Source organism: Paralichthys olivaceus, chromosome 14, assembly GCF_024713975.1.
Source record: "Paralichthys olivaceus isolate ysfri-2021 chromosome 14, ASM2471397v2, whole genome shotgun sequence".
NCBI classification, from domain to species: domain Eukaryota; kingdom Metazoa; phylum Chordata; class Actinopteri; order Pleuronectiformes; family Paralichthyidae; genus Paralichthys; species Paralichthys olivaceus.
Genome location: NC_091106.1, coordinates 14604158 through 14617721, shown reverse-complemented (window position 1 = coordinate 14617721; position 13564 = coordinate 14604158). Strand labels below are relative to the sequence as shown.

General features: G+C 39.9%; 1 protein-coding gene and 1 long non-coding RNA gene across 3 annotated transcripts; one reads left to right on the top strand and one right to left on the bottom strand.

Annotated features, from left to right (window-relative positions):
• Positions 1 to 4247: 4247 nt before the first annotated feature.
• On the bottom strand, positions 4248 to 8084 carry LOC138413628 (uncharacterized). The gene is made up of 2 exons (XR_011246034.1): positions 7888 to 8084; positions 4248 to 5158 (listed from the first exon to the last, which is right to left on the bottom strand). It is a non-coding gene; the product is annotated as an uncharacterized lncRNA (long non-coding RNA).
• Positions 4661 to 13403, top strand: hif1an (hypoxia inducible factor 1 subunit alpha inhibitor). 2 transcript variants are annotated; one of them, XR_002203202.2, is made up of 8 exons: positions 4661 to 5116; positions 8603 to 8853; positions 9755 to 9903; positions 10011 to 10156; positions 10297 to 10403; positions 10825 to 10881; positions 10975 to 11085; positions 11391 to 13403. XR_002203202.2 is itself a non-coding variant. In XM_020098208.2 (8 exons), the coding sequence occupies exons 1-8, from the start codon at positions 4934 to 4936 to the stop codon at positions 11445 to 11447; spliced, it is 1068 nt and encodes a 355-aa protein (XP_019953767.1). In that variant the 5' UTR covers positions 4661 to 4933; the 3' UTR covers positions 11448 to 13403. The 2 variants fall into 2 exon arrangements, 1 of the variants encoding a protein (XP_019953767.1); XM_020098208.2 differs by having other exon boundaries at positions 10825 to 10888.
• The last annotated feature ends 161 nt before the right edge of the window (positions 13404 to 13564 follow it).

Below are 13564 nucleotides of genomic sequence, written 5' to 3'. Positions count from 1 at the left end.
AGTTCAAGTATTGTGCCCAAACAAGTGGGTTTTATAAACACATGCTTGCCAAGATACTCACCCCACCTGCGAGTAAGAGGTGCCAGGCCCAGGCGGACTAGCACATGGCAGCTGAGGCCGAGACCCCTCAGAAGAGACGGGACATGAAAGAGCAGATTAGTGGTCCCATTGAGAAGGGGGCGTTCATTTCTGCACCTTCTTCCTTTTGCTCAATGAAGTGTCAAGGAACCACCTTGTTGACATCTTATTTACCAAATAATGATCATAATCAAAACTCCTCCTTCCTCTGGTGACCCCTGTGGCCCGACTGGATTGCTCTGCCTGGCACGCAGCGAAACCCTCTCAGCAACAAAAGAACCAGCATACCAAGCTTTTACCCCGCAGCTCTGTGGAAGCTCTGCAGTTTACTGTGATCAGGGAGCAAGACAGCAGCACATCAAAATCCAAAATGTTCATTTATAATATTCTAAAGGCAACACAAACATTTGAATTAGTACTTGGTAGTTAGTGGCAAGAAAGATTTTAAAACCTCGAAATCATTTCAGCATTGCCTTTAGATTTATTTAAGTGAAGAGTAAAACATTTGACACAAGTACGAGCACATTTATGGATTCAAATGAACAAAAGCACTTTTAAACTTCATATATGACACTTTAACACAGGTTCATCCTCAGCAGAAAATGTCCTCCTGATACCCACATGTAAATATAAGCAGACAAAGGCAAGTCTGCTGACATCGCAGCCAGTTCATGTGTGGGAAACCTCCACAGAAAAACTTGTTTGCCAGTTTTAATATTCATCGGTTTAACACGTCTGTGACACTGACTGTTTACTCAGTCAAGATAAAGCTCAGTTGAAAAGTAGAACAGCTCTCAGAAGAGCACGTTCCTCCACCAAGGCCCAACAGTCCCCTTAAATTCAATTAAGTAGCAACAAAATGCACATACTCATAAATATCAGTCCCATAAGTATGTTTTTCATCAAGATCCAAGGATGATTCCCTGAGTAATCAATGAAAATGTATAAAAAAGAGTGAAAGAAATTCCTGGCTCTTGGATCTCACACATACCAGATCCTCAAATGTTTTGTTGTGCATTTTCCTGCAAACTAGCAAACAAGCAAACGCCAATGAACAACTGAACTTCCTTGGTGGAGGTATAGATGGAGTTTTTCCCTGGAGACCTATCATCAGGTGCTGCCTGTAGGTTCCGTTAATGTTTACATAGGATAAGATTACCACTGTAACACTGACACTTTACTCCATTGTACTGTGATTTACTGTCTGTAACCAAAGGTATGTTTTTATGTACAAAACTTTATGGACTACAGTAATAATAGTAATACTCATACATTTTATTTATGCTTTTAACAATGTTCAAAGACACTTTAGCTGGATTAAAAAAGAAAAGAAAAGCAATTAACTAATAAAATGCACATCATAATCACACATTAAACTTAAAAATACACATAAACAACGAGACAGCCCCAGAACCCCAGAGGTTTACAAGCATCTTTCTCTCTCACACTTGTCTCTGTCTGTGTCCCTCCCCCGAACGCACCCCCAGCTGAACTGAATGGTTATAAAGGTGTGTGAAACAGCACATAACTATGATCATGACTCAGACACACAATTCTCCCCTCAACCCAAGAGGGTGACACGACCTCTGACCGAGGGGTTTGAACTTCCGTCTCTCGGCCCGGCCCTGCCACGTCCTATTTGCAGGCACACATGAGCCCAAGGTGACGGTGAGAGAGGCGACACCTCAGAGGAAGATCTGGGGCTCGAGCAGATGGTTTCTCCCACAACGCAATGAATTCATTTGAACTGAGAAACAAAGAGATTACTGACAAAACATGTACATGTTGTTTATTATACTGTTGCTTAAAAAAAATGTTTTAAGTTTTGGATTTTGGTGAAATTTAACATTTTTGTTTAAATTACATTTTTTAACCTGCAGCTCTGACGTATAATTAATGTGGAGAAATAAATCACACAAAGGAGGCTGATTTCTTTCAGGTACTGAGTGATAGTGCAATCACTGAAAGATGGGAAAACGACTTATAATGCTTCAGAGAATCCTTGACTAATAGGATTTAAGGCTTAGGGGTTCTGGACCTACAACACCTACAGGGGCGAGGGTCAGCATGAATGTGAGAGAAAGCCGATACAGATGAGTGTAGATGCTCTTAAAGTGGTCGACAAAACTCTGGGAAATCTGTCCTAACCTGTGCAATTACATGTGGATTTATTCCATCAGCTGCAGGCTCGATAACCTGGATGTTCCATTCACCAGGAAACTTTCAGTGTAACATCAGAGTCTTTGTTTTGACAGCAGTCCATCTGCAGGGGAGAAGGCAGCAGTGGTGAATGAGTTTGCCGCTATCAGCAGGATGGAGATACAGACTTCTCGGGGCTCAACAGGGTGGTCAATCTCCTGGTATCTGCAAAGAATGGGGAGGAGCGGAGCATCACAGGGATCAGCTCAGCTCAACCCACTGATCTATACAGGAAACAAGGAGCATGGGAACTCCCCAGGGGGCCTGGACAAGTCCCTGAGGTGGAAACCTGCTGATAAAGCATGACTCAGGAGAAAACATGTAGCTCTAGGTTTAAGAAGTAAAATAGGAAATGTATTTGTAGTGTTGAGCAACAATTCAGCCTGAAACTTTCATCAAGAGGTGAAAAACCAGAACTGATGAATCAATCAAACGATGATGGGTCAAAGTGATTGATAACTTGAACTCCAGTGAGTTCAATACCCGCCTGATACTGACTGAACTGAACGAGCCAGTTTAAACTGGTCAGTCCACTGTGCAAGGTACAGTGTGCATTGCTATCTCGTGAAGAATGATCAGCCAGTGATCAATGGGGTAATGCTGAGGCTATGATTGCCACAGGTAAATATTGGATCAGTGTTTCAAAAGTGTTTGCTCAGTCTCAGTGAACAGAAAGACAAAGAGAGCGGGAACAACAGCATCAACCCTGCACGTGTCATTACGACCTGTCACTGGATCACTTGATGCATTGAGCAGTGATTCAGTCGTTAAAGATGGTTAAGTATGATTTTTTTTTTACCCCTTTACATCCATTTGTATAGTTTCATCTATAACCATTCATCATATATTATATGCTGTGAAAAATAATCTGTCACTATGGGGATTAGATAGATGTTTGATGATATGCATAAAATATACAATATAAGTAAAGCAGTATAAGTAAAAAATGGAAAAGTTTTAAGTGCAAGTGCCTCAAAACTAAACTGATCGACAAGATTTGAATATGTTTTCTGATGAGATTACGTCTTTTTACTGTTTCCATGTGGTCTCTACTGCAATTAACGTTTCTGTGTTTTCATACTTATTTCTTAAAGGTCTTGGTCTTTTATTCTCTCATGCATTTAATTTCATTACATTTTCTTTATAGTTTCACATGTTTAATGTGATTTTGAGATCCCTAGTCCACAGTCAAATATATACTATTCTGCCTCTAAAACACATATATTTGGCATAAGTATTTCCCTGCTATTAACTTTGATCTGTAGATTAAACAAAAACTGCAATTTTAAAGATGTCATCAGGGTTGTCTTATCAAGTCAAAGCTAAATAATGAACTGGAGTGTTGTGTGTTTGAGTCCAACCGGGACCTTTGTGGGTATGTTGTCCAATCTAATTCATTTCAAAAGTAAAAGTACTTATTATGGAGAATGACACGGTCCGGGAGTGCTATGCTAATATTTGTTGTTATATTATGGTGATGCAGAAATGCTGATATCATCATTTTAAGGTGGTATAAATATTTTTCTATTCAAATGTCCACATTCTCCTGATGATGCAGCCAAATCAAAACAAATATTTAGAGAGTTTTTTGTTACTGTAGAATAAAGTCCACTGGAAAAGAAAATTGTTCCCCGAATAAAATTCACACTGTAATACTTTAAACCTCAAATGAATTAAGTACATCGATATTAAAGTCATCAGCTGTTCTAATTAATTTGAGTGTTATAGGTGAAGTATTTTTTTCAAGTTGGACCGACAACTTTTTCTTTTCAGTGTTTGTCAAGGTACTTTTTAAAAAATTACATGATTTTCACTACAAAATGTATCTCTGCCTGTTTGACATGAAGTTTCTGAAAAACTAAACTACAATTGTTCCCTCTAGCTGTGGAGTCCTATTGCTACAACAGGAGGTTTTCTTTTTCTTCTTTTTACTATAGACTCACTTTAATAAAGTACACTGGAAAAGAAAGTTATTTACATATTAAATATACTTCAACACTCAAACGAAATAAGTTTGTTCATATTAAAGTCATCCGCTGTGTCCATACAAACTGATGCAAACTTCATTCGAGTTTTTACAATTGAAGTATTTCTTTAAGTCGGTCCAACAAACTTTCTTCTCTCAGTGTTCATCAGTTAAACTCTTTGTTTGGTCAGGGCTGTGGCTGGTGTTCTGTTTCATGTCGCGGTCGCTGGGTTGAGACAAAACAGTGTTTGTTGTTGTGGCCGTAACAACGAACTTTTATTATTTATTATTTTCACTACTTCGCTATGTATCTCTGCCTGTTTGACTCTACTGTTCTACCACTGCCCCCTCTAGCGGTGGAGTCATATTACTACAGCAGCAGCATGCACGCAGTCAGCCGGTGCAGTAGGTGTCGCTGTGTGAAGCTCTGACCCCGGACAGATGGAGGTGTTGTCCTGACTCTGGCTCGCTCTCGTTGTTTGTCTGCTGTCAACACGGTGTGTAAACACCTCCACCTTCAGGCGGCGGGACCGCGCACACTCCCTCCGCTAACGTGATAACCGTGAATGGGAAAACCTGCGGGATTCTGAGTCCGTGGCCTGGTCCGGGGAAGAGTCCGGAATAGGAGCCGGCGTTCGTGGGTTCACAGCACTGAGGACGGAGGCAGCTGAGCGGCGCAGCTCGACGGCCATGGCAGCAGCGACCGTGGTAGAGCCCGATCCGGCGGCGAGCGAAGGCGGCGCCGCGGCTTTCCCCGGCGTCCAGAGCCGAGACTGGGACGAGTCTCAGCTCCGAAAATACCCGTTTACCACCAGAGCCATTCCCAGACTGTCCCACACGGACCCGCGGGCTGAGCAGCTCATCGACAACGAGGTAAAGCCGATGAGACAGAAACCTCATCTCTCCACAATCTACCTGTCAGATGAAGGATGTCAGACATGTTCTGTTAATGAACCATCTGAACGAACCAGCGCTCTGAAAGCGTGACAACGATTAAAACACACTCATCGTTGTTGGTATGAGAGTAAACTTGATTGTGAAATTGAAAGTACAAGTAGTGACAACACCTAAGGTGAAGCGAACTTTTATTAAGGCTGCAGCTAACTACTATTATCTCGATTAATCGATTATTCCTTGAGATTTGTTCATCAGTATTTGCTGGCGCCCAAGAAAATGTCCTGAAAAGTCATTTTACTCAGATTTTCAATTTCTGATTTGTAAAACCGCCTTTTACAAAAAAAAAAAGCATCACATTCTTACACTTTAAGAACATGTAAGCAGTATTTTGACTTTTTGACATTTGACTTTTTGACTTTACAAATAACCCAAAAAACACATTATTGTAGTTTTGGGAATGACAGCAAAATAAAACTACAAAGCCCATCGGGATTCCAGCCATAAAAGGTTAATACAGTCAGTTTCATTGCTTCAGGTAGTTTGAGGTGACTTCGACATGTGGTTAGAAAACATCTGTTGACAGAATCACAGCACAGCTGGAATGAACAGAACCCAATCAGCAGCAGGTTTTCTGCTGTTTATGATCTGATGTGGATTTGCCTCATTCCCCCGTCTCACCTTTAGGGGGAAACAGCAATGCAGACTCAGTGATTTTAATGTGCAGGTGCTGGAGTAGAGACAACAACCTCCTGTCTGGAGGATAGTATTACTCTAATGACTAATATGTTGCGCAAAGGTTGGTTAAAAAGCGCCTTTGACAAAAGAGGAACGGACGCATGACGTTAATTTGATTCACTCAGGGACATAAACCTCATTCAGTCTTATTCAGCGTCTGGCAGCTGGAGCCTCTCCCAGGAGAGTTATCTACCTGTTGCACTTCAATAGACTATAGCGCCACTGGTGAGTTTAGAAAATAAACAGTGTCCTGGATCAACTTGTTTGCTTGACAATCAGCAGTCAATAAAACCATTAACAGAATAATAATTCTACAGCATGTATACACCTATATTCATGAGCACGAGAACACAGGTTAATGCTGTCACTGTTAGGATCAGATATTAGTAGAGAAATAAATAATTAGACTTGAGAAGAAAAAGGTGGGACAGTATCAGCCATAGTCACAGGTCAAATCGAACAAGCCAACACCTGAGGGAGTAAAAGACCTCAAGTATTTTTATTGCACCTGATGTTAGCAAATTAAAGCAAGCAGCTTGGAGTCCAATAAGAGCTGTCTGCTCTGAAAGGTCACTTAAGTACTTTTGTTTTCACCACTGAGATCACAAACCAACAGACATCGTGATCAATGAGGAGTCAATATCGAGATGTGTCCATTATGAGTAATCATACACGTGGTTTCTGTAGAAATGAATGACACTGTAAATAGTAATTTGTTATTGTGTCTCATTCTGAAGAAACAACACCCATGGAACCACACCCTCATATTTCTCACAGACATGAATTATTCATTTCTTTTCATTTTTTTGTCCCCACTGACACATATAAACCTTGGGTGTCTTGACAGGTGCTATATAAATACAAGATAAATAAATATTATTATTCTGCTGGGAAAAAAAGTTAATTTGTCTGACAGCAAGTTTTATATTGTGTTCATTATGTCTATTTTTGGATAGTTTTCCATGTGACTCGAAGTTTAGATATAACAGGTTGAATAAAGAAACAACCCTTTATGGAGCTGTGTTGATGTTCTGACTGATAAAATACTAGTTTTACTGGTACACAAAGGTCCTTCAATGTGCTTTACAGAAATAACAGAAGCATTAAAGTACAGATCAGAAGAATATAAAATATTAAACACATAAAACATTAAAAGGTATATAAACAGTATAAAAGCCCAGAAGAATACAAGATAAATCTGTTTATCTTCACAGAGATCAGGTTGTAGTGAAGTGTGACTCACTCAAGACAAAAGAGATGTTAACTTAGCAAATTCCATTCTGTATGAGTAGAAACAATCCCTTTCTGCTCTATCTAGTCATTGTTAGTGTACACAGACATATCGCTCCACTTTAATTTAATAATGCTGTTGCACTTTAACGAATGACACACTTCAGCTCACGAGAAATGTTTTACGAGAGCAGCAGCACAACCATCTTGTAAACTAATCCTGATGAGGCTGAAGAGGAGTGAAAAACATTTTCACATATTTGAACTGCAGCTGCTTCCTCGCAACATGAGCTTGTGTCGCTTATAGAATTAGAATTTTGTTTGCAGTGAAATGTGAATTATACAATTTTCAATGCTTGAGTAGTTTGCTTCAGAGCTGGAATATGCAAATATGAATAATTATTAAGGGCAGAAGATTCTTATAGTCACCACAGTGGTTCCACATATAGACTTTAAAACGGATCAAAAAAAGAATGTTATGTTTGTAGGACAGGTTTGGTCATACACTGTCACTGTGTTAGTTACCTGTTTAAAACAATCCCTGTTCAAATTGAAGCCTGGGGTGAAGAGTGATGATAATAATAATAATAATAAACTGTATTTGTTGTATTTGTCTGTTTGTTACAGCTCAGAGTGCTTTACATATAATATAGATACAAATAAAAAGATGTTGAGTCCATGTTAAAGAAAATACATATGTTAAGACACACACGACACAACGATGATTTAACATTCAACACAGAGACAAAGACGTAAACAGAGTAAACAGAGTAAACAGGGACCTGGAGGTGGAGCCACAGTCGCTGCATGTCACCACAGTGAAGTTATTAAACCTGGGTTTCCTTCATCATCTGAACTCCAAGGTTCCGCACACACACACGCGCGCGCGCGCCCACGTGCATACACTCCTCGCGTGCTCCGGCGAAAGTGAAACCTGGAGTAGTGAGCGGCGGGCACGCGGCGGGCGCGCAGCGGGAGCGCGCTCACTGCTCTACGTTCTGTTAGTCACGTAGCCCTCTCACGCACATCCGCGTGCCACGCACTGTTGGCGGTGAGGATGTGCTGCGTTCACGTCTGTTGGTCACGTTCCTCTTTCTTTGTGAGACATAAAGAAGTCAGTCCTGTGGACATTTAGTTTGAAAACTGTGATGCATCAAGATCTAACCATCACAAACGGTACTTATGTGCAGTTTAAATTCTTGTGCACCCATTTACTGAAACCGAGCATTATGTGTTAAAGTACAACCATAAATTGCAGTTTTATGCCAAAATACCCCAGAAGATAAGATATACCTTTCTTGATCCTCCGTAGTTGAAAAGGATAAGAAAATACAATAATATTATACAATGCGATGTAGGCAGTTCTATAATCATGACACAGTATGAACATCCTCAGTCCATCATTAGTTTAAAACATTATTAAGTGCATATGGGCCAGTAAATATATTGTTTTGTAGTATGACAGTTTGTTATAAAATGCCCTTTGTCCATTTCCAGGAACCGGTGGTTTTAACTGACACAAACCTTGTGTATCCAGCGCTCAAATGGGACATTGCATACCTGCAGGAGAACATTGGAAATGGAGACTTCTCTGTTTACATCGCTGAAAAATACAAATTCCTTTACTACGATGAGAAGAAAATGGCCAATTATGAGAACTTTGTCCCCAAGTCACAGCGGCTGGAAATGAAATTCTCCGAGTTTGTGGATAAAATGCACAAAACGGAGGAAATGGGAGGAGAGGAGAGGTAAGGGTTCATTGTAAAAAGGATATTTCAGTTGTTAGTTCTGCACTGTTGTATTAAACAGAGATAAGACCTGAGCACCAGGATGTGATGTTGCTGCAGGTGTGTCTGACAGCGAAGGGTGTTTTCTCTCTTGAAATGTAACGCAGCTCAGGAAAGTGGTGCAAATGACTATGCATTTACTCAGGAGAGTCGGGGCAGGAGCTGCTTCCTGTGACCTGACTTGGCCACTCAGACACAGATCACTTACTAAATGTCTGGAATGTCTCCCAGGCTCCCAGGTCACGGTATTTGTAAGTGCAGCACGAAGGCAACTGGACTCTCCTGAGGTCCTTGAAGATGTTTTTCAGACAAGTCCTGTTCATTTTGCACGTAAAACAAATCCCTTGATTATGAGAACTCGCTGTTTGACTTGTTGAAACAATCACAGTGGAACTTTTCTTTCCATTATGTTTTCACCCCTGTCTGTTTGATTACACAAAAACTGCTGGATGGATTGCAACATAATTTAGTGGAAGGATGCAATATGGGTGAGGGAAGAACCCATTCTATTTTGGTGCAGATCTGGATCAAGTGGCAGATCAAGGAGATTTTGATTTTCACTTTCTACATTTTGAGATAAGGGGTCATTTTTAACAGTTTATTTATTTCTCAGAGAATAATTCATGGATGAAAACAATCAGAAATAAGGGACTGATATTCATGAGTGTGTGGAATGTGGCTCACAATTTGGAGGATCATGTGAATTTAAATGTTTTTTAAAGTCTTTACTGTGTGCCATTCAAATTTTCTTTAATTCACCTGGTGATACTTTGCAAACAAACTTATGTCCTGCAGACACATCTATATATCTATATATATATAAACAAAAATGCCTTACACATTCTGTCTTGTGCTTCTCTAGAGTATACCTGCAGCAGACCTTGAATGACACAGTAGGGAAGAAGATAGTTGTTGACTTCCTCGGTTTCAACTGGAACTGGATCAACAAGCAGCAAGCCAAGAGAAGCTGGGGACAGCTGACATCCAACCTGCTGCTCATAGGCATGGAGGGTAAGAGGTCTGACCATGGACTGTTTATAAAAAAGTTTGACAGGAGTCAGTCACTGCACGAGGAATGTAGTAAAACTACTTATCCTATGAATATTCTCTCACCACAGGGAATGTGACACCAGCACATTACGACGAGCAGCAGAACTTCTTTGCACAAATTAAAGGACATAAGAGATGCATCCTCTTCCCCCCAGACCAGTTTGAGTGTCTCTATCCGTATCCTGTGCACCACCCATGTGACAGACAGAGCCAAGTAAGATAAAAACAAGTACAAATCCACCCATAACGTGAACTGCATGTTAGCGATTTAGAAGAAGAAATGAATCAAACCATTGTGTGTTCATCTTATTTTGTGTGTTTCATTTTTGTAATGAATGTGTTTTTCATTTCCAGGTGGATTTTGATAACCCTGATAATGAGCGGTTCCCCAGTTTTAAAGATGTTGTTGGCTATGAGGCTGTCGTAGGCCCAGGAGATGTGCTCTACATTCCCATGTACTGGTAAGAAACACATCCACAAGGCTCGTGTATAGAAATGATTTGCTTCAACGTGAACTAAATCAGCTGATAATTGAATTTCTTGGATACACTGTCAGCTGATGTGCTTTCATGCGCTCTGATTCCAGTGTGACATGTAACAGCTCAGTTAGCAGATTAGTCTTCCGTGATTTCTTTTAATATTTAGAATAAAATACATTGGCTTAAAAAACAACAAACCCATTTTAGATTGGGAAACCAAGAGCAAAAGGAAAACAGCATTTTCCTGCAACTTCTGATTTGTAATTTAACTTTGAAGACTGTTCGTGCATCACAGTTTTGTGGTTGCATTCATATTAAATGTTTTATTTGTATTGTGTAGGTTACAGAAAAATTGACAAGCTGAAAATGTGAAGTTTATTTAATTTGTTCTTATTTTCTTCAGGTGGCATCACATTGAATCATTGTTGAACGGTGGAGTGACGATCACTGTAAACTTCTGGTACAAAGTAAATCACTTGGACTCTGTCTACTTTAAATTTGATTATGTTTTTATTTTGTTCATGACACTTACCTGATTGACTTATTTGCTCAGGGTGCCCCCACCCCCAAGAGGATAGAGTACCCACTGAGGGCTCATCAGAAGGTGGCCATCATGAGAAACATCGAGAAGATGCTGGGAGAAGCTCTTGGAAACCCACATGAAGTAAAAACACTTTATATCCTGTCTTTAAAAAGTCTCTTTCCTCATCAGTGTACTGATTATATAAGTCGCACATGAATGTCACACTGCCAGTTTCTAGAACATCAAATCAGATCTGCATCTAGGTCACCTGCTGGATGACATCCCTGGGGTGTGCTGACCCTCCCTGTAACCCAATTACTGTGAATATTTATGGCTTACCTGATTTTAGTAGAAAGGAACGATATATGCAGTGTGGGACAACGAATAAAACAATGTGATCTGTCTCTATAAAGTAATAACTAACCAAGAACTCTGTGTCTCTGCAGGTTGGACCCTTACTGAAAACCATGATCAAGGGGCGATACGACCAGGATTTCAGTTAGACCCCCCCCCCCGCACCCTTGAAACTGTTAACTTCAGTCCTTCGGAAATGTGTGAAAGTGAGACTGCTGCGTGTGTCATGCGCATCCTGACTGTGGAGCTACGCGTCACTGCATGGCAATAAGCGGCCATCTTGAGAACCATTCCGCTTGAGTCATCTCCGAGTGCCATTGTCATCGCGAATACGATGATTACAGAAGAAACTCCTGCCTAACTCGTAAGAATTGGCGCCTACTTGAAGAGGTCTTTTTTTAATTTTACCTTTGGCCTCAAGTCGAGATTGTTTTTCTGTGATTCAGATTTCTGTCAACACTCATGATTCAGGCTAATGGGTGTTATTGGTGTATTTGCTCAACCAGACAGTAAAAGGAATCGGTACCTTTTGAGCAACCTCAACATTTTGACCACTAATGGATAAATTATAAACTCAGTAGACATCAGTTAATGCAGGACATTGCTATACACAAGCAAAAAAAAAACAGTCGTGGCTTGATTAGTCAATGTGGAATGGCCGTAATTATATTCTCCGTCTTTATCACAAACTCTGCTTCACAACTGATTCACAACAGGTCCTTATTTATTAGTTTGATCTGCATTTTAACAACATGGTTTCTGTGAGTGATCAGTGAAGACTTTCTGCTGCAAAGACAGAAAAGACACAGTGATAAAACATAGTAATGGAATATGATCAAAAACGTGTTGGGAGTTCAAAAAGAGGGTTTATATATCGAGCTGAAGGAATGATGGCTGATGCTGCTGAATGATTTTAGCCCAGTGTTTGCTTTGTGCTTTATTTATGCTCTTGCTTCTTTTATATTTCAAGGACTTTTTGGACATGTTTTCCCACAGACCAGTAATAGGTCTGGGGACACCGAAGATAAATGAAGTACAATCTGCAATTTTAGTTGCAAATGTCAAATTTAAGACTTTAAAAAATACAACTTACTGTTTTTTTGGGAAACTTCAGGTAACTACAGGTGATGTTTTCTTGAACTGTTCTGATTGTTAAACTGCTTAAATGATGGTTTGTGTTAAAATGTTATTCACTGTCTGAACTAGCAGGGCCATCTGCTGGAATCTCGCTCTTATTCAGCCATTGCAATGCAACATAAAAGCGCCATCTAGTGTTCACGTTTGCAGTTGCATGTTCAGCTTGATGTGTCTGGCCCATGCACTATACTTCTACAATACATATTCAGTGTGTTGCATTAAATGCAGCAGATCTGGGATTAAATGACACTGTAATGTGTATGAAAGATGAACTGCAGATGAAAACCTGCACATGCTCCAATAATCACTTTAGATCCTCAGAAATGAACTCGTCTTCACTTTCCCGCAGCCGTATTTTCACCTAAGGAGTCTTGAGTGCATCTTAAAATGTGTTTGCTTTCTCTAAAGCTGTTGTGAAAATGTACATTAAATGAAAGGGAAAGATAATTTCATACACCGTGCTGTATGCAGCAAACCAACATAATCCAGTATATCATTATTTTCCTGTGACATTGTATGAATCAGCAAGTGATGCATTAAAAATAATAACATCCGAGCACTTAAATCAACAGCAATACACAGGTTTTCAATGGTTTTGTTTTGATTAACTTGCTGATAATGTGCAGGTAAAAACTGCACAATAATTCAACAGTGCTTTTTTCTATGTAGAAAATTTTACGCTACCTGAAAATAATGTTTCATCTCTTCTGTTGCTACGTTAACTGTGTTTACTATGTGTGCCTTGCTTGACATGGAAAGGGCACTAAATGCTGCAAGAACATGAATTTTTTTTTTTTTTTTTTTACAAAAGTGTTTTCACTCTGGCATTAAACAGCTTTAACCTGTGAGAGTGACAAGAGTTCATAGAGCTGGTGGCATGTTTTTGATTGATGGCTGCTGGCCTTCTGTTTTGAACATTCAGTATGTGTTCAGCTTGTTCCTCTGATTAAAGTTTGTTTGCAAAGTTCGACCCTGAGTTTCTAATAACTGCTGAAAGATGCGGGGAGGTCTTATACTATAAAACTAGGAGGGTACCTGAAGAGCTCATACCTCGCCAAGGCTGATTGGCCACTTTATGACCATATTCCATTTATATGTATTGCATCAGATATCTGCAAACTGTTTACAG

What these genes read in the sequence shown, in the direction of transcription:
- hif1an (XM_020098208.2), top strand. Translation starts at nt 4,934, where the DNA reads ATGGCAGCAGCGACCGTGGTAGAGCCCGATCCGGCGGCGAGCGAAGGC. An exon ending in CATGTGACAGACAGAGCCAA is followed by an intron (nt 10,157 to 10,296) that starts GTAAGATAAAAA and finishes TTTCATTTCCAG; the next exon opens with GTGGATTTTGATAACCCTGA. An exon ending in CTGTAAACTTCTGGTACAAA is followed by an intron (nt 10,889 to 10,974) that starts GTAAATCACTTG and finishes TTATTTGCTCAG; the next exon opens with GGTGCCCCCACCCCCAAGAG.